The following is a 23,455-nucleotide window of genomic DNA, read 5'->3' as shown; positions in this document are numbered from 1 at the left end:
CCTATTAGATATTACACATATGTATACAGGCATTTATACATGTGTATATGTACATATATAATTTCAACCTCTCCCCCAGGGGATGGGTCGGACACCGGCTGCCCCACCTTGAGCAGGTTGGCTGCCCCTCCCAGACCTGCCAGACCCCCAGGGTGGAGGCCGGCGAGGCTGCTCTGGGCAGTGGCCACCGCACATCCCTCCGGGCGCGCCTGTGGCAATCTGGCTGCGGCTGTGAGCAGCATGATGGATGGAGGCCCTGGGCGGCGGGGCGGGCGTGGAGAGAGTCCCGGGAGGAGGGCAGGGCACTGGGCAGGGCCCTGGGCAGGGCACCGGGCGGCCCCTCCCACTCCGCCTCTCCTGGCGCTTCCTGTCCCCCGGACAGGCACTGGGCGCTGGGCCGCGGAGTGTGTGCAGGTGCTCCAGGCACCCACGGCGGCGAGGACCGAGGGAGCCCGGGCACCATGCGCGCTCCCCCCGGCCCGCGGGGGCCCGCGGCGCCGCCCCAGCCGCTGCTGCTCCTGTGCCTGCTGGCGGCGGGGCGCCCCGGCTCCGCGGATGACCGTCCCCCAGGTGCGGGGTGCGGGGCGGGAGGGCGGGGCTCAGGGAGGGTGCGGGGTGCGGGGCCGGAGGGCGGGGCGCAGGGAGGGTGCGGGGTGGGGGGTCTGCAGGGCCCGCGCGCACCCCAGGCTCTGGCTCCGTGCGGGAAGGATGCGGGAGAGGCCGGTGAGCAGGGACGGTGGCGCCTTCCATTGGCCAGGCTCCGGTTATCCAGGCTGGCTGAGGGGAAGGGGCGGGCAGGGCACCTCTTCTCCTGGGCCTGCATCTGGAACCCACAGCGCCTGGGAGTGGGGCAGGAGGGTATTGTCTCCATGTTTCGGAGAAGAGGGTGGTAGTGTGTGGTGGTGGTGGTGGTGGGGGGGGGGGACGGAAGGGGGGCAGGCATAGGCAGGGACTGGCTCCTGGGAAAGTGCTGTCTGTATTCGGAAAGCTATTCATCGAGGGCTTAAACAGCACCTACTTTATTCCAGCCGGCAGGTTGGCTTTGAGGGTGTGAAACAGCAATGCAGCAACAAGCAAACAACCAAACAAAGCCTCACAAGTCATTGGGGGGGGGGGAGGGGGGGAGAGAGAGAGAGAGAGAGAGAGAGAGAGAGAGAGAGAGAGAGAGAGAGAGAGAGATTTTTTTACACTATGGTCTTTGACAGTGAAGTTTTGATAAAAACAAATCGAAAGAGGTATTTGTGGGCAAAATATTACCAAAAGCAATGCCAAATTTGCCATCTTCAGCTTCACCTGTTTAGAATTCCCTTTTAGTGGAAAGCTTTCCACCTAATCTGTTTTCTAACGACGCTCACTCCTGTGTTAGTCAGTGTCAGCAGCCACTTAGGGTAACAGGCCGCCTCTCAAGCCGGCAAATACTGCCCATCAGTTAGCTAAAACCGGAATATTATGCTACACAGGGTTTTCAGCTTTTCGTAGGAATTAATTTTCTATGGGCGTATAGATTTTTCATCAGATACCATGAAGGCGGAAAGGTAATCACAGGACATGATTATTAATTTTTTTTAAAAAAATGTCCTTTCAAAGGCCTAGTTGTTCACAGCTTGGACACGTTTTGGCTGCTTCAGTTTCTTTATGTCCTCCCCTCATCTCTTTTCCATTCACACCGAGTACAAAGGACTGGCCAGGCCATTCTATTATCCCCCCCCCCCCCCCCCCCCCCCCCCCCCCCCCCCCCCCCCCCCCGCTTTCCTTGGTTCCCCATCCTTGCATCAGCCTTCATTCACCCCAGAACAAGGGTTACTCCTGGAACTTTGCTGTTGGATTTGGCTGTTCCTTGGAATTTCCAGGGAACTAAAAAGTGCTCCCTGGATCCTGCCCTCAGAAATTCTGATTCAGCCCTAGCCAGTTGGGCTCAGTGGTAGAGTCTCAGCCTACAGACTGAAAGGCCCCTCCCAGTTTCATTCTGGCTGGATCCTGAGGCAACCAATAGATGTGTCTCTCTCCCATCAATGTTTCTCTTTCTGTGTCTCTCCACCTCCTTTCCACTCTCTCTAAAAATCAATGAAAAAATATCCTCATGTGAGGATTAACAAAATAATAATAATATTAATCAAAAAACAAAAATTCTGGTTCAGATGGCCTGGGGTTCAGCCTGGACACCTGGAGTTTTTCAATTCCTTCATGTATTTAATCATGTGACCCTGAGCAGGTTGGAAACCTAGACTTTAAAGGGATATGTCATCCTCAAGAGTGCACTCCTGGGCAGTTAGTTATTCTGTTGGCACCAAGGGGCCCAGGTTTAACCTGACATGCAGAGGAGACTTTTAAAGAGAAACAAGAAGACAAAAAACAACCCTGGAATACATCAGCAAACAAAGAGTATGCATGTATGGCAATTGTCTGTGTATTAGTGTCACTGTTGTTCTTTCAGCTTCTCTTAAGGCAAAATTATGCCATAGAAAAGGCATAGGTTAGCATCTAATTTTAAGGAAGAATTAGAAGTTGTCAAGCAACTTCATCTTGTTTTTTAGATTCTGCATTGACCTCCGTGAGATTCCATTTCCTGTTTGCTAAAAAACAGTGTGAAGTTTCCTGCCATTTTTTTTAAATTGAGATACTTTGAACTACTTACATATAGGTGTTCTATAAGCCAAAGGCTTTTGGCCAAATTTTAATATTAAAAATGGTTATACATTTTCCTATTAATTGTAGAACAACTGTGTGCCTTGCATAGGCATTGCATTATGCAGTTTATATACAAAGCATTGTCTATAACATGTTATTGCCCAAAATACTCCATTTCAATCTAATTAAAGAAGTTCTAGATTTAAGGCTATAAAGCTATGACAAATGAAATGTGCACTCCCTGATTTAATCTTAAAAGTTAAACATTTTGAGGTCAAATATGAGAATTTTATTACAGATATATTACATCAGTATTGTTTTTAATTTACCATATTAATTATCATAGGTAAGAAATAAAATGTCCTTTTACTTAAGAAATATATGGGGGAGGGATGGGAGACATCTGACTGTGTTAGCTTTTATTGACTCTGACTCTGAGATGAGGAAATTGGAACTTAGTGAGGTTAAATCATTGCCAAAGCACACTTAGTTAATTAAGTAGTAGAGCAGGAAACTTAGCATTGTTCAGCCAATTCCAAAGCTTGTTTTCCAAAGGCTCTACAGCAGCGACCCACAGGTTGAGAACTGCTAGCAGGGTCGCCTAAGACCATCAGAAAACACATATTTACAATACGATTCATTAACAATAGCAAAATGACAGTTATGAAGTAGCAACGAAAATAATTTTATGGTTGGGAGTCACCACACCACGAGGAACTGTATTAAAGGATCTCAGCATTAGAAAGGTTGAGAACCACTGGTCTATATCTACGTAGAAAACTTTATCAGTTTTTAACCTTTCAAGTTGTTTAAAATGTTTAAAGGAACAGTTGAATTGGAATCATATCTATAATAGGGCTGTATCTGATGCATCAAAATGACCCTAAATGTATCATAACATTTAAAATTATATTATATGAACACTTTTTTAAAAAAATCTTCACCCGAGGATATGTTTATTGATTTTTAGAGAGAAGTGAAAGAGAGGATGAGAGAGAAACTTCGATCTGTTGCCTCCCATACCCATCCCGACCGCGAATCAAATTTGCAACCTGAACCTGGACACGTGCTCTGATGGGGAATGGAATCTGCATCACAACCTTTTAAAGAATTAATTTAACTGTCTCTCCTCTTCCTGGTCTTCTGTCGCATCTCCTATCCTCTTCTTCCTTCCCTTCCCAAATGCTTCCCTTCCTGCAGCCGTGACGAGGGGAAATGCAGAAAGCATCCTCTCTTGTTGGACTCTAGGAGCCAACGGGGCCCAGGTCAGGGAATTAGAGGCCTAGCCGGGTCAGGATGGTGTCAGGAGAGCGGCCTCAGTGGTGTGTTAGGGCCTGAGCACAGGAGGGTGGGTGTTCCCACAGAGGGCGGCCTGCAACTGAGCCCTGACCAGGGCTGTTTGCAAGCCCAGCTGACACGTGTTTCTGGCTCTGATCAGGAGATGAAGGGGGAAGGGAGGCAGGCAGGACCTCTTGGGGGCCTGGTGTGGCAGTGGGAGATTAGTTACACAGAATAATCTGAGCGGGATGGACAGATCAAATAAGTAAAGCTATTAAGGAGAATAGGACCAGGCTTTTCACTAGAAGAGAAGGAAAAATACAGATCATGCATCACAGAAGTGTATGGTTGAAATGTACATAATTTTATTAACCAATGTCACCCCGATAAATTGAATAAAACATTTTTAAGAAAGAAAAAGGAAACTAGAATGAACCTTGGGTTGTGAATAAACATCTATTTTACTCTTATGTCTATAGCTGTATAAGTAAATACATAGATATAAATGAGTGCATAACTCTAGGTTGTATATTTAAATGCAGATATATTTTATATCCGCTTATATCTATAGTATGTGTGCATATGAATGACCATGGATATATATTCTTAGCTCTGTATACTGGGATGGAGTGGAGATATCCCATTAGTGATAACCATTCTTAGCACTGGAGTCGAAATACCATTCTTTACTAATAGTAGGTAGGACTTCTTGGGGAAATGGCTGATTTCAGGACTAGGGTGGGGAAATAAGATGAGACTGGAACATCTTGTGCCAGAAGCAATGAAGTGCTCAAGGCATGGTGGGTCATGTCAAAAGGATACAGGACTAGAGGGAAGGGGCTCCCACTGGATGAAGCTGGGCCAAACTGGGCATCAAAATAAATAATAATAATAATAATAGACTAGTATCATTTGTACCCACTGAATAATGTCCACTGACTAACATGGGTATTCATGAGTACATACTGATATAAATTAAATGAATTACCGTATTTTCCGGCGTATAAGATGACCCCCTAATTTTACAGTTAAAACATAGGTTTAGGCCTATATTCACTGTATAAGACTACCCCCCATTTCCGAGGCAACACCAGTTCTTTTTTTAATAGACCGCCTCTCTGACTCTGGCCAATCAGAGCAGACTTTTTACTAGAACACAGTGTAGCTTCGGGTACAGAACATGTATAATTTGCATGCATAAAAAGCCTGCTTGGATTGGCTGAGTTAGAGAGGCGGTCTATTAAAAAAAGAACTGGTGTTGCCTTGGAAGTGGGGGGTAGTCTTATACAGTGAATATAGGCCTAAACCTATGTTTTAACTAAAAATTAGGGGGTCGCCTTATACGCCGGAAAATACGGTAAGTAAAAGTTTGATGAATATTACATAGTTTCAAAGTCACATCATACAAAATGATTACTAATCAAAGAAGAAAAAAATACATTTACAGTAGAGAAGCCTGCCAGATATGGCTTTAATCAAATGATCGAAGAGAAAATTATCAATAGAGAAGTAAAAATGGCATGCCATTCGACAGGATTCAGTGAGAAGAACAGGGTCACCTCTGAGGTATTCCCGCTGAAGAAGCTGCCTCTGAATCTAATCACATTACAAAGCAGCTCTCCCTTTACTCTCACAAACATCAAGGTCGTACAGGGTCAGGAGAGACTGAAAGTGTCCAAAGTGAAGGAAAACAGAAGGACATGACAGCTGATGGAACACATCAGCTGAGCTGGGACCTTTTGTTAGAAAGTACAAAAGGGCTTCTGTAGAAACTCAGGTGAGGTGTGGCATGAGAGGGCATGCATTCATGCCTGCTTCTCGGTTTTCACAGCAGTATCGGGAGGATGTGCTGCAGGTCCTCTGTGGGAAATATGCAGTAATGTTCTAGAGAGGAATGGGCCACCTGGGCACCAACTTACTTTCAAATGTTCAGGGGAAATGCTCATTCTACACTTGAAACTTTTCTGTTGGTTCCAGATTATTTGAAAAGAAGCCAAAAGAATTGCAGCTCCTTCTGAGAAAGTCTGACATTAAACCATAGGGAACATTGAGAAATGGTCATAAGTGTAGGTAATTAGGTACATTTTCCAAAGGAGTGCTTGTTCTCAAACAGCAGATTATGTGTGGAGATAGTTTGTGCTATTGAAGTTACTTCTGTATAGCTGGCCTCACATATTTCCTAATGTTATGTGAACCGTAGAAAGAAACAATTCAGGACACACACAATGATATAGAAGAAAAACCTCACAGTGCTTTATTAAAAATAAACTCTCCATTCCTAATAATAGTCACTAGTCAAATAGTCAAATAATGCATTGTTCCTATAGAAAGAACAGATGCTGTCTTTAAAAAATGATGTTATTCTTTTAATTGAAAATTATTTTTCTGGCACTTTTAAAGTTACTGTGGTCATGTCATTACTAATGTCACCTTACTCCCAAGATAAATCTTTTTTTTTATAGCTTTATAATTACATTAGGGTCCTTAGTGGCTGCTGACTGCCAGCCAGAGCCTCCCTCCCTTCCCCCAGCCAGCTCTGCCCTCTGGTCAGACTCCCTGTCAAGGGGACAATTTGCATACTACCCTTTTATTATATAGGATAGTCCTGAGATCCTGAAAAAGAACTTAGATGTAATACTGGATTGATCCTGAAGCCTGAGATGCTTCTGTGATGGAGCCACGAGCCTGAGCTAGCTAGTAGCCAGGGCTGGCTTCCTGTTTTGCATTTTCAAAACTCCATCCCGCGATCTGGGCTTCTTCCTAAAAGGTCACTAAAGTTGGCCCCTCCTGGAGGGAGGGGTGCGGAGCTGCCCTGCCCTCTGCTTGGCTCTGCCCCTCAGCTGTGGCCTGGCTGCTGGGGCGGGGCTCACGTGGAGGTGGGTAGAGGAGGAGGGCGTGGCCAGGCCTCGCTAGGTTCTGCTAGGGGAGGACTACTTTGAAGATGAAGAAGCATCAGCTCCTTTCTCTTCCTGTTCTAAGTGAATGTTTAGTTTCGAGGAGAGGAAAGAAGGGTTGTAAGAAATGTCCACATCTTAAAATCTCTGCATCTAAACCATGCAGAACAGGTACTCAAAGCCAAGGGGCTGTGGAAGATGACAGAAAACCATCCTGTTGGAGAATCAGGGTGGAGATGTACCTGTTCGGAAGTGCGGGTTCCTCAGCCTTGGCATGTTGGGCTGGATAGTTCTCTGTTGTGAGCGGCTGTCACTGTAACAGCATCCCTACGTAGTGGGCAAGCCGTGTACCACAAAAAGAAATGGGCAGGCCCTGACCTTGGTACCTGTGAAAGCGACTGTATTTGAGAATCTGGTCTTTGCATAGGTAATCAGGGTAAACTGAGGCCAGCCGGGATTAGGATGAGCCCTCACCCTGTGAGTGTGGTCTTTGTGAAGGAGGGAGATGGGAGGTTTGGATACAGAGGCACGGCCACAGAGGGAAGATGGCCATGTAAAGATGGGGTCCGCCATGGGAATGATACAGCTCCAGCCACCTCCCCTGCAAGGGAGGAAAACAAACCTTTCATTTCTGCAACAACTGTTAGATGTTGGCATGTTTGCCACCACCTGGGAAGTGATGCCCCGGGGAAAATTCCCAGCAATGACTGGGAAACGGGCAAGCACCATAACTTGAGGAATGCTTGCAAGTTCTTGGCACCATCACTCAATATTATACAACTTTGCTCACCCCCCCTTCTTTCTCCATGAAATGAAACCCCGGTAAGTAACAAGTCAGTGGCAGAACTTGGGTTAGGATATAGAATTCCTGCCTCTCCATTTTGTATTTCTTTTTGTGACTCAGCATAATCCTTTTGGGGAAGTTTTTAAGCCACATCTGCCTGCATTTCCTGCCAATTTCCTTCAAATACCAGCGTCTGCTGATCAGTCTCCTGCCAACTGAAAGCAATAGGTTTACTGTTCTCCCTGTTTTGCTTAAAAAATACCTCTGCTGAACAAAGAACTCCTAGTCTAACACCTTCTACAGACAGCCCTGCTCTTATTTTATTGATTTTTTATAGAGAGGAAGGGAGAGGGATAGAGAGTTACAATAGAAACATAATGAGAGAGAAACATCAATCAGCTGCCTCCTGCACAACCCCCACTGGGATATGCCCGCAACCAAGGTACATGCCCTTGACCAGAATCGAACCTGGGACCTTTCAGTCTGCAGGTCGACGCTCTATCCACTGAGCCAAACTGGTTAGAGCTGTTTGTATACGTTGCCTCTTAAAGGGATTTTCTCCAAGACAAAAATCACAACAGTCATGCATGTTCCTTTGCACTTGGGGCTTACTGGAGCCTGGTCAACACGAATGCTTCCAAGGGAGCAGGACATGAGGGGGCAGGTGAAAGCTGGTTTATAGACATCGGATTGTACTTTTGTCACATGATCTGGCAATTAGAAGTGGTCAGGATGGCTAGCATATTCTGGAACTATCCAAACTTCCCTACTCTCGAAGCTTGGTTTTTCCTTTTCCTTCTCTTTCTTCAACTTCTCTATGTTTAGATTTTGCCCAATCCAAGCCTAGACTTCTTTCTCTCCTTGTTCTAACTCAGGACCTAGGTGAGCCCTTCCGTCCAGGTCCTGGTGAGAATAACCACAGCCTTGGAGCTGATCTCCTTATCTCCTCAGTATTAGTTCCCCCTAGCCTCCCCACTCTCTCCCAGCTACTGCACTTCCACAGTCCCTTGAAGATATACCTCAGGCTTCCCACTCGGCAGCTCCCAGTTGTATGAAATAATGTAGGCTGGATACAGTCAATGCTACCAATGAGGGCTAGTCTTATGCCATAATGACCATCAAACACACACTGAGGCCTACGCTGATATTGCTGTGATTCGTGCAGCCTCTTGAGACCAAGCTCACTGAGCCTCATGCTCCTCATCAGCGTCAAGCATGTGTCAGGTGCTCTCTATATTCATGACAATGAATTTTTCAGCCTCTTATTGTTGCTAACAGGGTAAATAATAATAATAATAATAGTAAATGATGTCAGGCCTTCTGGAAAGGATGCTGCTTCAGGGGTAAGGAGTGTGTGAAGCCTTACATGTTCTGCCCGGGCTGGTGGAGAAAGCAAGGAGGCCAAGCTGGAGCTCATGTTGTGCAATCTTCCTGGGCCGATGCTGGAGTAGATCAACTCCTTCCTTCCCACCCCATTTGCCTGGGCCTTCCTGAGATACTTCTCTTTCCCAAGACGGAAAAGAAGCCTTTTCATTAGGAAAAGATAGCCTCTGGGCAATGAGGATGGGTGCATGGTGTCTGAGAGGCAGGGTGAATGGTGAATATTAAATGTGGGTGGAGGAAAGGCCCTGTATTTCTGGCAGCCCAGTGAGACACTCCGCATGGTTTCCTATAAATCACTGTCAGAAGGGAGTATGATTTAGGGCGTTCATTTGTAAAGGATGATTTGATGGGAAAGTGCATTCCACATTCCAAAGCTGCAGGAGAAGGGACTATGCCTTCGGAACATCACGTACCTGAGAATTAGGTTCTGCTGGGTAGATATTTTTCCTCGAGCAATATTGCACACGCTATGTGCAAGCTGGAGCAACAAAGGCAACTGCTCTCTTTGATACCATTTCTTATACAGAGAAGAAAGGGAAATAACTGGAAATTTAATTTTGAGCAAAGTACAAAAAAGTGAAGCAAATACAGCCAGGGCTAATGTAAACTGAATGAAGTTTAAGGAATGCAGCCAAACGGACAGTAATGAGCCTTTACTTCTCTTCTCTGGGTTGTTTGATGAAGTTGGGGTAGTTTTCAGAGGAGGTCGGTCTGGGGCCCTGACTTCAGAGGAACAGTAGCCAGTGTAGGAAAGGAAGTTCCAGGCCAGTGAGAGAGGCTGAAATGCAAATCTTGTTTCTGGATAAAAGTTTTCAAAAGAAGATGCAAGTGACAAGGGAAAAGCCAAGGGGATTTCGAGGAGGCCCCTGCACTGGAGCCGCAGCCGGAAAGGAAGAGAGTTGGGCCCACTGGGCATCACTGCGTCCTCTGTCCCCGGCCGTGTCCCCGGGCTCCGTGCTCTCTGTGTTCCATCTAATGGCCCTGATTGGGGCCATCCTGGGCCTCCTGTGCTCTCCCAGGCTCAGTGCTCTCTGTGTTCCGTCTAATGGCCCCGATTAGGGCCATCCTGTGCCTCCTGTGCTCTCCCAGGCTCCGTGCTCTCTGTGTTCCGTCTAATGGCCCTGATTGGGGCCATCCTGTGCCTCCTGTGCTCTCCCAGGCTCAGTGCTCTCTGTGTTCCGTCTAATGGCCCTGATTGGGGCCATCCTGGGCCTCCTGTGCTCTCCCAGGCTCCGTGCTCTCTGTGTTCCGTCTAATGGCCCTGATTGGGGCCATCCTGGGCCCCCTGTGCTCTCCCAGGCTCCGTGCTCTCTGTGTTCCGTCTAATGGCCCTGATTGGGGCCATCCTGGGCCCCCTGTGCTCTCCCAGGCTCAGTGCTCTCTGTGTTCCGTCTAATGGCCCTGATTGGGGCCATCCTGGGCCTCCTGTGCTCTCCCAGGCTCAGTGCTCTCTGTGTTTCTTCTAATGCCCCTGATTAGGGCCATCCTGTGCCTCCTGTGCTCTCCCAGGCTCAGTGCTCTCTGTGTTCCGTCTAATGGCCCCGATTAGGGCCATCCTGTGCCTCCTGTGCTCTCCCTGTCCTCATCTTCTCTGCCTCCGTGTGCCTTGCTTTGCCCTGCCACTCTTATCTAATCCCTCAGTGTCTTCATTTATGTTTTATAAAGAAGCTACAGATTGTAGGATAACAAAATGGAAGTTATTTTTAAAGCCACTTGGTGTAAATCACTAGGGATTTTTCAGTTAAAAAAAAAAAAGACCTAGAAACAATAGAAAATTTGGTCAGACTTAATAGCCCGGTATATTTCTGAAGATCTGTGGAGCATATAAGACTAATCAGATCTTCCTGAAAACATCATTTTTCATGACTAGTATATAACACGGTAGCTGCTAGAAACTGGCTTTTAGATAGTCACTTAATCCTGATAAGAATATATAATCACCTGTTCTTTTTCTCACAGCTTCACCTTTTACAAGTCTATCTGCTCGAGAAGAAATTCTGGCCAGATACTCCAACCTTTCCTTGGAGAGTCACAACCTATCCCTGACTGGTAAATGCATCATATTTCTCTTAAATGTATATGTTTTTAAAATTTTATTTTAGAGAGAGAGGAAAAGTGAGGGAGAGAGAGATAGAAACATTGATGAGAGAGAAACATCAATCACCCACCTCCTGCACGCCCCCTATTGGGGATTGAGCAGAAGCTCAGGCATGTGCCTTGACTAGGAATCAAACCAGTGACCTCTTGGTGCACAAGAGGACACCCAACTTACTGAGCCAAACAGGCCAGGCTCATATTTCTAATAATATGATGTGGAAATAAGCTTTTATTTTTCATTAAGCCACTGCATTTTACCTAGTGATGTATTAATCCATACCGATGGTCTGCTGGGAGAAATACCCCTTATACAGTCTGCCCCTTATACAATCATAGTATCTGTACAGTATACATAACACCGCCTAGCAGACAATGGGGACTCTGCCATGAGGGTGCTGGGCTCTGGGTGCAAGGAAGAGGCAGCTCGTCTAGACATGGGAGCTGAGAAAGGCTCTCCGGAAAAGGAACACTAGGAGGGTTCATTCTGACTTGCAGATACTCTGACAGTTTTTGCAGTGTATCCATTCAGCTCACTCTGCATTGAGAGGAGGACTCATTGAGAGGTGAAAGACCTTTAGGCAGCTCATTTGAAGATGCCCCAGGGAGTCCATGGCAGAGCAGGGGAAAAATGAGTCAAGACTTCTGGGCTAAAACTCAGCTCTGCTTCCCCTTTTCATGGTTTTTCAATTTGACAAGCAGTGTTTCCAAAGCCACCTCAGACTTCTTTAAATGAGTAAGGGTCATTATCTGTTTGAGTAACAATATTAAAAGTTCAAGTATCATTTAGAATACTTTAAACCTGTCCATTGAGTCAATAACAAGTTTTATCCAATTATACGTCCTCTCCTCTGAAAAACTGTTCCTGTACTTTTGTTTAGCAGGAATCAAAGGTGTGCTTTTTCCTCCCCAATCTGTTTCCAAAGGGATGTTTGTGCTGCACTTTATCATCGGACATTTTTATGACGTTGTGCAACTTCTGTTTGTCCCCAAATATCCCCATTCCAATGTGTAGAATGTATTCTTCCTTGCTTTTTTACTGTTTGCGTGTTCTAGTGACCAGTGTCCCTGTTGGGATGAAACGTTTAAGGGAATTCATGTGAATAACACATTGGCCAATCCTTTGACCAGCCCGAGGGTGTTGGCAGCATCACAAGCTTCAGCTTCCAGTCCAGCAGGCGCCTGGGGAAGGAAGGTGCTCGGGGCGAGAGAAAGAACTGAATTTTTTTAGTTGATGCTGGGCTGGTTATTTACTTAACCTGTTTGGAGGGCTTAACTCCTAACTTCTCTTTCATTCTGAGACTGCTGTTAAAACCGGTATCCCTACTGTTATGAAGGCATCAATTTTCACAATTTATTGTTTGCTTATCTTCACGTTGGCCTGATGAACCTGAGTCAGCAGTTTTCTCTTCCTTCCAGGCCCTTGAACTTGGGCTTGCCCAGGTCTGAGCAATCACTGACTGCATGACAGCCCAGTCACGCTGTGTGCTACCACCACTAGGTTGTCCAATGTCCTCTCAAAAGCTCCTGCTAGCGGGCTTTCCCTCCCTGGGAAAGAAAGGCCTATTTCTGTTGTGATTCTGAGAAACTTGCAGATCCAACGTCGGGAGCATGTTCATAGTGCAATAGGCTTTTTGAATCCAGATTTTCCTTATTTAAGACCTCATCCTGCATTTTTTTTTTTTTTTTTTTTTTTTTTTTTTTTTTTTTTGCCATTTGCAATTCTTCTTTTGAGGAATGTCTATTCAGGTTCTTTGCTCATTTTAAAATTGAGATGTTTTATTGCTATTATTGAGTGTTATTTATTTATTACATTTTATTTATTTTTTAAATCGTCACTTGAGGATATTTTTCCATTGATTTTTAGAGAGAGAGTGGAGGAGAGAGAAAAACACAGAGAACACTGATTGGTTGCCTCCTGCACAAGCCCTGACAACGGCCCAAGCCAGGGAGAAGCCTGCAACTGTGGTATGTGCCCTTGACTGGAATCAAACCAGGGACCCTTTGGTCCGCAGGCTGATGCTCTATCCACTGAGCCAAACTGATTAGGGCTGCCATTGGGTTTTATATGTTGTAGTGCACTTAACTATTTTTAATAAGAGTTTCTGATTTAAAGCATGTCCTATGTAATACATTTTAAGAGGCTTTTTAATTTTTTTCCTTTTTTGTTAATAGGTCAAAGGAGACTTTTATTTCAATTGAAATGATACCCATTGGACCCATTAAGGTCTAACTTGTCATTTTTTTCAAAGATCACAATTTGCTTAAAGGTCCATATGCCTTAAAATTTTTAATGATAAAAATAAGAGTGTTTAGGCAGATGTAAATTACTATATAATTTTAAGAACAGTCTTTTAAAAAATATAGTTCAGAAATTGAGCAAGTGGGTAAAGTCCTGGAAATGTACATGTCGTGACTGCTTTTGTTAACAGTCTAAAAGTGCAGAGTTACGTCACTGCAGTTGTGGAGTCCTGGGACGTTTATACATTGTGCACCAAGCTCAATACGGTGTGGTGGCTAACCACAAAGTATTTTAGACTCAGAGGTAAAACTCTTTCTACATATTCGATGCTTGTGCTTTGCTAATAGGAAAGCAAACAAGTGTAGAAGCAACTGAAAGTATATGAAACAGGACACCACTCCACAGGTTGCTTCCTCCTCTACCCTTGACAGCTACAGATTTTAAGATTAAGATCACAGCCTAAGGCTTTTAATGTTTTAACTGAGCTTTTTCTTAACAGTTGCCTGTGAAAGAGAATAATAAAGGGAACCACATCTGTGTTAACAAGAGAAGTAATTCATGAAAGGAATGTCAGATGAGGAAACTGTCTCAGTAGAGCACTACTCTTGGTTTAAACTGTTTTCTATATTGGATTTTCCCCTCTATGTAGTTTTTACAATAACATTTGGTTTTGTTTTCTTTTGTGGCTAATAGAATATTCCAATGTTGCAGTAGAAAAAAATATCATTTTGCAAAGACCTTCTAATGTAGAACTCACGTGCCAGTTCACAACATCTGGGAATCTGAATTCAGTAAATGCGACTTGGAGAAAAGATGATGAACTTATTGAGAATGGCTATCTCATCAATGCAACAGGAAAGATTCTGTATACCCAATACATGTGAGTACACCAAGTTTTAAGCTGGTTAGTTACATGAAATTACTACTTAAATTCTAAATATTTTTGTTGACTTGGAATTTTTTCCATTTTCACCTGAATGTTATTACAACATTTTCTTTTTTAAAATTTTGATTAGTAGCTAAGTCTTTCATAGCTACTTAGAGAACTAAGCCCATATTAATAATTTAAATTATCTTTAGGTTCACCATCATTGATAGCAAACAAATGGGAAATTATTCTTGTTTCTTCCACGAGGAAAAGGAACAAAGGGGCACATTTAATTTCAAAGGTCAGTACTAATAATTTATAGAGTTATAACTTCAGTGCTCTATTCTGAGAATACCACATCCCCCAATTTTTATATTATTACTGCAATACTAATGATGCAGCTGAGAGAAAACCATATGCTTTCCATTGAGCCATTAGTGGCAGCCTTTAAAATAGTGCTTTCCGGTGTCTTCCCTGGGTATTATTTGTATTTCTCAACCCACTTCAGTTGGCTTCCAGGCCCTAGTTTAAAGCATAAGGTTTAGTTAGAAAGACCAGGCTGCCAAGTTACTTGTTAATCACAGCAGCCTATTGAACCTATCTATACATCTATCTTAAATCACTCAATCTATCATCCATTCATCCTTCCATCCACCATCCACCCATCCATCGCTCTAAACTCAGAGCTTTCATAGAATCCCTCCAGGTAACTGAGTCACTGGACGCTTATACTGTGAAACTATGCGTCCCTCTGTGGCTCTAGGACTTGGAAATTTAAGGATATGTAAAATTTAAAAATACTATGAAGATGCACAAAGGGTTCCTTGCTTTTGATCTCATCAAGTAAGTCAACCCCAGGATATAAACCACAGCTTTCCCTGTGGGAACGGCAAATCAAAGTATTTTACTCTTTCCATCATTAAACCAAAACTTCAAAGGTCTCAAACTCATAATAAAGACTAGCTATTCTAGTTGGATAATTATCTTTATGAAAAACCCACATTCTGTGATAGATTAGTGAACATAAGGTCCATGCTGCTATTTGGGGAAACTCAGTCTGTCGCCACATTAACTATTTTGGGCTTTGCTTCGCTTTAATTTCCCAGGACACATGAGAAATCATCCTCAAGCCTGGCTAGCTGCCCTGACAAAATGTAGATATTGTTCTCAAGGCCCCATCAGTAGTGGAACAGCCTGGCCTGCTTTATCATTTCCGGGATTTAAGATGGTTCACTCCTGTATTGCTCCTTGTATTCCCTCTACACTTACTGACTCATTTCCTTCATGTGGTTCTGTAAATGTTCTTTCCTGGTAAACAATAAATTCTTATGTTTATGCAAATTGGCCTCTGCAGAGGCAGAAACTGTTATCATCCTTTGATTATTTTGATCATATACATTCTCTTTTAACTTTCCTTAATTTGCTTAGTTTAACTTAGTGAGGGATAAACTATATACGTTCCTCCCATTATTCCTTTTCTTTCCTTTTTTCATTTTTCTTTCCTTTTGTCTTTCCTCCCCCCTTTTTCCCTACCTCATTCCCCAATGAGTTAAGAGGATATTGAATACCTGTACACACACATGCTCATGCTCATGCACACACACAGTCCTTGTAAATACTGTATTGAGCCTCTTTAAAATAAGAAGACCTATGGGTCTTAAGAAAATACTCAATAATTCTTGAGCCTTGATGTGATTCCAAGAAATACAACTTTAAGAATTGCTTCTCCCCTTTTAAATGGCTATTTTCTGCGTACTAGTTATGCCTATTGAAAGTTTAAATATTAAGTATATTACATTTTTCTCATTAGCTCTCTTATAATAAAGTACCTGAGCTATTACTGGGAAGTGATCATTTTTACCTCTGATGTGAAGATTAGCAAAGGCATTTCACCTTTTCAGGTACCAACAGGTTTAATGTCAAGTGGTCTTGGAGAAGGTTTCTTGATTTCCTATCTATTTTGAGAAAGCAAGGCTGATGTTGGCTAGAGTATCAACACTAAGACTAGATCTGAAATCAAGTGCTTGAGAAATGAAATTGGCATGGAATATTTAGAATCTTTGAAAAATAGTTTCCTTGAAGCAGTTTAGCTCAATTTATTAGAATTTTTTGTTTTTATTTTTACAAATATACTTTTGTTGATTTCAGAGAGAGAAAGGGAGAGGGAGATAGAAATAAAAACCACCAACAAAGAGAAAGAATCATTGATCAGCTGCCTCCTGCAAGCCTCACACTGGGGATGATCCCACAACCTGACTGGGGATTGAACTGTGACCTCCTGGTCAAAACTCAACCACTTTGCCATACTGGCTGTGCAGATTATTAGTTTCTTAATTTAATTTTATTTATTTATTTACTTATATTAAGGTATTACATGTGTCCATATCCCCCAATGCCCACTTAACATTAATGTGACTTTTAAGCATGTACTATATCATGAAGATATTTATAAAATAAGTGGAGCCCTTCTAGATCTTTTTTAGTGAAATAGTAATTCTTTGTAATTCCTCTAAATTAATGTTGTTTGGAGAAATAATTTAATTTGATTATACTTCCAAGATGTGTGGCATCTGCAGAACAACTCTTATTATAGTTATTTAATTAGATCTATTAGAATGGTATATATTTCTATCAATGCCCTATGCTTTCTGCAGATGGGTTGCTTATGCTTTTCCCTAAGAATAAGGTTTATCTTTCCTTAACAGTGCTACAATGGAGTGTGGATGAAAGGCCTGCTTTATTCTCTATTTTAAGTTGAGACCAAAAAAAATTCTTCTGTTGACTACATGAGTCAGCTATAGTGCATGAGCCTGAGTTCTCAGAACAATTCATCAGCCTAGTTCCAGCTTCTGCCTTTATGAGAGCTGGTTGATTAATTACTACAAGATTGTAAAAGGGCCCACATCGCTGGTTAGTACAATGCAAAAATCCTGCTGACTTCGTGGTCTGGCTAGTGATGCCAGTTACAGGGGCAACAGCAGACCTTGTAATTACTTTTCACCCTCGAAAAATGAGTGATGGTATTAAAAAAAAACACCAGCAATTGGTCTCAATCAGCAACTTCACCAACTTTAAACATGGCTTCTTCCATTTCCAAGACTCTCATGTGTCCTGGTTTATCCAAAGCTCCAGAAGGTCAATCAGACACATTGGAATACCATATCCCTGTCCTGTAGTCATAAATATTTCCAAATGCAAGCAGCACCCCAGAACCACGTGTGACTTGCAGAGCACTTCTAACACGTTATGTTCCGTGAATGTAGTACATGTTATAATTTAGGTCCACATGGCTAGTATCAGCCATGTAAAACATGGCAAAGACATGGTGACTGTCATCTTGGCCATTCATCTAGAGGACCGTAAAAAACAAAACCAACAGAAGATGAAAAGAAAGCAGAGTTTTGGTTTTGTTCCCTTCTGGTGTCACTGTCACTTACCTACGGTCTACCAGGTACACCCTGACCTTAACACTTACTTGAGATGGTCTAATAGCCCATCAATATGTCCCTCTTCCATACTTCACAAAATACCCAAGATTTTCTTGAAAAGCCCTTTTCAGCTAGCAGCTGTGCTTCCCAGGTCTGTGCCTCTTAGACACTTACTGGAAAGGGTATCTTCTACCTTATTTCTCCAAAACATTGCTTTTCTTCCACTTTGATTCCTAGCCTAAGTAAATGTCAATGTTTTGATCATATTTCAATACATAGTTTCCTGCTGAATCATGACCTAACCTAGTTCCAGAAAGAACGTGCTGAGATTGCGACTTAGAGGAGATATCTGGGAGATCAGCTAGCTGGGGAGGCAGAAAGGCCCTGGACTAGTGCCCAGCACAACCAGCTTCAAAGTAGCCTGCAGAATAGTATGTGTTTAAGACAAGCCCAGCCTGGCTCTAGAAGTAAATGCATCACAGTAACTGCGTTGTTAAAATGCAGTACCAACTATGTGCACTCTGTGCCTTGCCAGGTGATACCCAAGCGTAGCTCCCTGCCCTCTGTGGGTTGGAAGGAAACTGGATTCAGAAAAGAATCTGTTTTAGCCACACTCAGATCTCTACTTCATCTGCAAGGCTTTCATGGAGGCCCCTCCTAAAGTGGGTTGATCTTTCTCATGTTAATGAGAAAAATGAAAGAAACTGACTTCAACTAAAATATATCCTCCCTATTCAAACTCTTTCAGTAATCTACGTTTCTCTACATTTTTCTTAGTCCCAGAACTTCATGGAAAAAACAAACCAGTGATCACTTATATAGGGGATTCAACTGTATTGATATGTAAATGCCAAGAGTGTGCTCCTTTAAATTGGACCTGGTACCGTATGAATGGGAGTGTGCAGGTAAGGTCATATTTCTTTAATTTGAAGAAAAAAATAAAAATTTTATTTCACAGTAAGATTATGACAGACTTAGAATTCCAAGGACTATTTATATGTCTGCTATCTTTTTCTTTAGTGTGTGTTCATAAAGAAAGAATAGTGATAAAGGGAGTTGTCATTTGTTGTTTTTAGCTTTTTATATTACACACCAGAAGATACTCTTAAATGTTTCATTATTTGTTGTGTTTTTGTTTTTTTTACCTTTAGCAATCTATTTAAATTCTTTGAAATAAAGCTATAATTCATTTTTATTTGACAACTTTATTAACGCCAACAACAACAAAGAGGTTCTTTTTTCTTATCCTTTCATAAAAGTAACTGGAAAAAGGCCGTTTTCCTTTCCTGCTGCTATCTCCCTCCAGACACACTTGTGATAGGAGGCAGTACAATGGCACCATCTCAGAAAAGAATGACAACTTGGTCCTTTGAACTTCTAGCTTAAGTTCTTCAAGTAACTGGCCATGGCTTCTTTTGGCCTTCCAGAGACTTAGGGAAGCCAAATGCTTAATTCCTATTAAGGAATTAATGGGTAGTCAAGATCAGATTTGAAAAACAAACAAACAAACATACACTTGAGTATTCAAGAAGCCATTCTGGCTCTCTTTCTTCCTCCCAAATAGTCTCTAATAGCATGGAAATGTAAGAAATTATCCCATCACCCTGCTGCTAATGGTCACGGAAATTCAATTCTGTAAAGGCAAGCTGTAATTCTAGAAGGAACAGTATGAAACAGTGTACACTTTAAATGAAACATTAAGTTCCTTCTTTGACAAAGTTGATGCTATCATAGGCTGCTGAAAGAGAACAGGGAGAGTGACTGATTCTGTGATAACATTGGTTTGATTATTCAAAGAAACATCTCCCAACCATCTAGGAGTAGGCAAACAATTAACATTCCTGCTTCTCTTCTTTCTGCTGATTAGGAAAGGCAAATAACTTTTAAAAACATGTAAATATGTAAAAATTATCAATTGTGATATTGGAAATGTACAGTCAAATTTATTTATGCATATGTGACACTGATAAAAATACCCTAAATCTAATTATATTAAACTTCTAGAATGTAGTCTGTGCAGCTCTCCATTTGCTATACACATTTTCTCTTATAATTTGGCCCTAAGCATGGGTCAGATTAAGATGTGAGAAAAGTGCAGGGAAGAAGGTGCAGTCAAAACTTTAGGTCAAGTGTTTTGTCAAAGTGTGGACCAGCCATCTGCACCGGAATCCCTGGGATGCCAGTTACACAGCCCAGATTCAGCAGCTCCAAGTTAGAGAAGACACATGGGTAACAGTGTCATGAGCAGTCTACTATAATTTTGGGGGAACATAATAAAATCACCAAGAGTTCTTCATCAGATAACCTCCAGGAGTATTTGCATGCAGGTGAGCATCTATTGAGCAGTGCAATTGAATGACAGAGCAGGGGAGGCATTAAATACTAGTAGCCTGAGAATAAAATTAAATTTAAATGGATTAATTAAATAAGCCCCCAAATAGCTTAGTGTGACTCTTGAGTGGCTGGGAAAACCCAGTGAATATCAGAAGCCAGCTTGAGAGAGAGAGAGAGAGAGAGAGAGAGAGAGAGAGAGAGAGAGAGAGAGAGAGAGAGAGAGAGAGAGAGAGAGAGAGAGAGAGAGAGAGAGAGAGAGAGAGAGAGAGAGATTGATTCGGATATGAAAGGACAGAGTGCCCAGACCACCACGTACACCAGACTCATGGGGGATGTCCTCCCATCCTTCCACATCATCTTTCAGGACAGAAAATTTCATCTTCAGTCCCTGTCAGAGGAACTCCCAATCTCCAGAGCCAGTGATCTTCCTTTATAGGAAGAATCATATTTAGTAGCTTCATTCATTTAATAGTTGGTTGAATAGATTCCTGTGCTCATGAAGGGGAAAGCTCTTGAACAGCTGGCTGGGAATTTGAATGTGAAATCCAAATATTTGAAATAACATTCAAATATTTGAATGTTCATTCTCATATAATATTTACCCATGATGACCTCCATATTGTGATTTTAGACATTGAGTGGTAAGTACTGCAAGCAAAGTATACTTCATCTTTTCTTGTTACCTCTTGGAGATCAAACTCTGATAAGATGAGCTCTGTTATGTATAACTTCTCACAAGTTTTAACATGCCTTCTTCTGGTAGGCAGTTCTCTTGGCCCTATCTTATAGCTTTTGCTCAAAACTAGATCATTTCGGACATGTCTCTTGTATGCAATATGATAGGAATGGATTTTAATGTCTCCTTATATTAGGTTCCTCTTGATGTTCAAATGAGCGATAAGTATGTGATCAGTGGACCAAATGCTAATGAAACAAGGCTCAAGATAATGCATCTTTCAGAGGAAGATCAGGGAGCTTACTGGTGCCGTGCAATATTCCAATTAGGCGAGAGTGAAGACCACATTGACCTTGCCGTGCTGAGTTATTTGGTGCCCCTCAAACCATTTCTTGCCATAGCTGCTGAGGTTGTTCTTTTAGTGGCTATTATTCTGCTTTGTGAAATGTACACCCAAAGGAAAAAGAACCGCCCAGGTAGGATTTATTTTTTAGATAACATTCTCAAGTTATGACTTACTATATTGCAGGGGCTTCAGAGATTTTGGGGGAAAATCTAGTTTTTGTTACTTGAAATGGTATTTATTGTAAAATCAATGGTGACAGTGAGCTTGAATGGATGAACCTCCTGTTTCAATTTACTAAACTATTATAGTACTAAAATATATCTTTTCCACCATTTTCTGTGGTGTTACTGGTGCCTACATATCAATTAGGTAATATGTGCTTTGGTCCTGGAATACTGGGGAATTCTGTGATAGCCCAATAGAAAAGATTTCAAAGACAAATAATTGCTTTTTCACTTAGATAACTCACTTAAAATAGTTGATCAAACATTTTAGAGTTCTCATAAAGAGACTAGGTCCTGTCAGTTTCCTAGTTTTGTAGCCTATACCTCATGAGTTATGGGTTGAGAAACCAATGGTCTTCCTGTAAGATAATTTATCTTAAATTCTGTATTCTTTCCTGATTTTGTACCAAATTTTTAATAACTTAAATAAATCTGTAATTTATCAGTCAGTCCTGTTTTGAGAACTCGAAGTTCAAGACTGTGCTTGATAGAAATTTTAGGCACAAGAGGAAGACAGGATGAGTAATGAACCAATCTTAATACCCATATTCTTCTTTTGTTACACAGATGATGGGAAAGAATTTGAACAAATTGAACAGTTGTAAGTAGTATTTTTTATAATTTTTCACTTGAGTGAAATACAGATAAATATGAAATAGAATAAAATGCTTATAGTTAGGGGGAAATCAGGAGTATATTATGTATGTTACTTGCTGTATGTGTCCGTGTTGTAATGAACATCTGGAGTTTGCCAACATTGGAATCCTGTTTTCCCCTGGAAAAGAGGGTTTACCAGTAGCATCTACAATATAGGACTGTTGGGTTAAATGATATTCTCTGTGTAAAAGGGCCTAGTATGGGCTATGATGCACAAAAGGTGTCAGTCTTGGCTACAGAATCTGAAGGCCAGACTTATATTCTTGCTCCGATGCACATAGAGTAGATAAAGAGCCATGTTCATCCTCTAATTCTGTGTAATACACTCCTGATTGGCTATTACCTTGCATTTGTCAAAACAACATACATTACAGCCATCTACCCAAGCCCCCACATGTGCTTAAGGAGAAGCAATTCTCCCTTTGAATAAAATAGACAGGCCCTTGCCAGTGACATCTGCAGCAACAGAATCAATGACATAAAAAAGTCAACATTCTGAGTAAAAATTTTTTTAAGAGAAAATTCCTGCTGTATTCACTTTTCACATTAACCTGTAGTCATGATATAGATAGTTACTGACTTAATTTTATGCAGTGTAAACATCTAGTGATTTTCTTTTTGTATTTTCAATACAGGAAATCAGATGATAGCAATGGTATAGAAAATAATGTCCCCAGGTACAGAAAAAACGTAAGTTACTTCTAAATGCTATTCCAAATAAAAGGTAAAATTCAATAAACATAGGCTGTCTATTAACCCAGCTACTTAAAAAAAAGTTTCATTAAACTAGTCAATCATCTAGTCTATCATGCCCTGACTGGTTTGGTGCAGTGGATAGAGCATCGACCTGCAGACTGAAAGGTCCCAGGTTCGATTCCGGCCAAGGGCATGTACTTTGGTTGCGGGCACATCCCCAGTAGGTGTTTCTCTCTCATTGATGTTTCTAACTTTCTATCCCTCTCTCTTCCTCTCTGTAAAAAATCATTAAAATATATATTTTTAAAAAGATCTAGCTAATTACTATGTGCTTGGTTCTTCTTGTTTACAATATTATGGGAGAAAATAGACAGTTATACAAAAATAAATGACATCTTTTTCCCCACCAGAGAACCAATATAAAAGTAAACCTATTGAACTGCCTAAATCTATGCTTTTTCTTTTGTCACCATGGGCTAGTTTCTTTCACAACTTTTCATGTAGTCTTGTTTTTTTCCCCTTCTCAATTTTTCTGGATTGTCCTATTTTATCCTGACATATTCCATCTTTTTTTGGTTACTATTATTTTCTTTACTGATTAGGATAAAAATTTTCATAGTTTGTCAGCATTTTTCTCCTGAGTAGGTAAAATAGGAACTGTTGGATTTAAGAATAGTTTGGATCACCCCTTCCTAGAAAGTTTTGCTTTGCTGAAGTGATGATAAGCCATTACAGAGTAATAGGGACATGCTAATTAAGTTTCATTATGTTTTTATTTATTTAACTCAGGAATCTGTGGGCCAATGAATGAGAAGCCTCATGCCAAGACTCATGGGAAGATGTATAAAGAGTTTGTGCTTATGCTTCCTGTTAAGAAAATCAGAGTTTTTATTTTTAAAAGAATAAAAAGTTTAAGCACCATG

At 41.8% G+C, this 23,455-nt stretch overlaps 1 protein-coding gene across 1 annotated transcript; it reads left to right on the top strand.

Annotated features, from left to right (window-relative positions):
- The first annotated feature begins 353 nt into the window (after positions 1-353).
- On the top strand, positions 354-23,455 carry EMB (embigin). The gene is made up of 9 exons (XM_084881704.1): positions 354-570; positions 10,927-11,016; positions 13,997-14,183; positions 14,384-14,472; positions 18,377-18,504; positions 20,806-21,085; positions 21,747-21,780; positions 22,472-22,526; positions 23,322-23,455. The coding sequence occupies exons 1-9, from the start codon at positions 462-464 to the stop codon at positions 23,337-23,339; spliced, it is 990 nt and encodes a 329-aa protein (XP_084737830.1). The 5' UTR covers positions 354-461; the 3' UTR covers positions 23,340-23,455.

Source organism: Pipistrellus hanaki (assembly GCF_964339955.1).
Source record: "Pipistrellus hanaki genome assembly, chromosome: 4".
Taxonomy (NCBI): domain Eukaryota; kingdom Metazoa; phylum Chordata; class Mammalia; order Chiroptera; family Vespertilionidae; genus Pipistrellus; species Pipistrellus hanaki.
The sequence above is the reverse complement of the archived record's forward strand: the minus strand, read 5'-3'. Positions and strand labels throughout refer to the sequence as shown.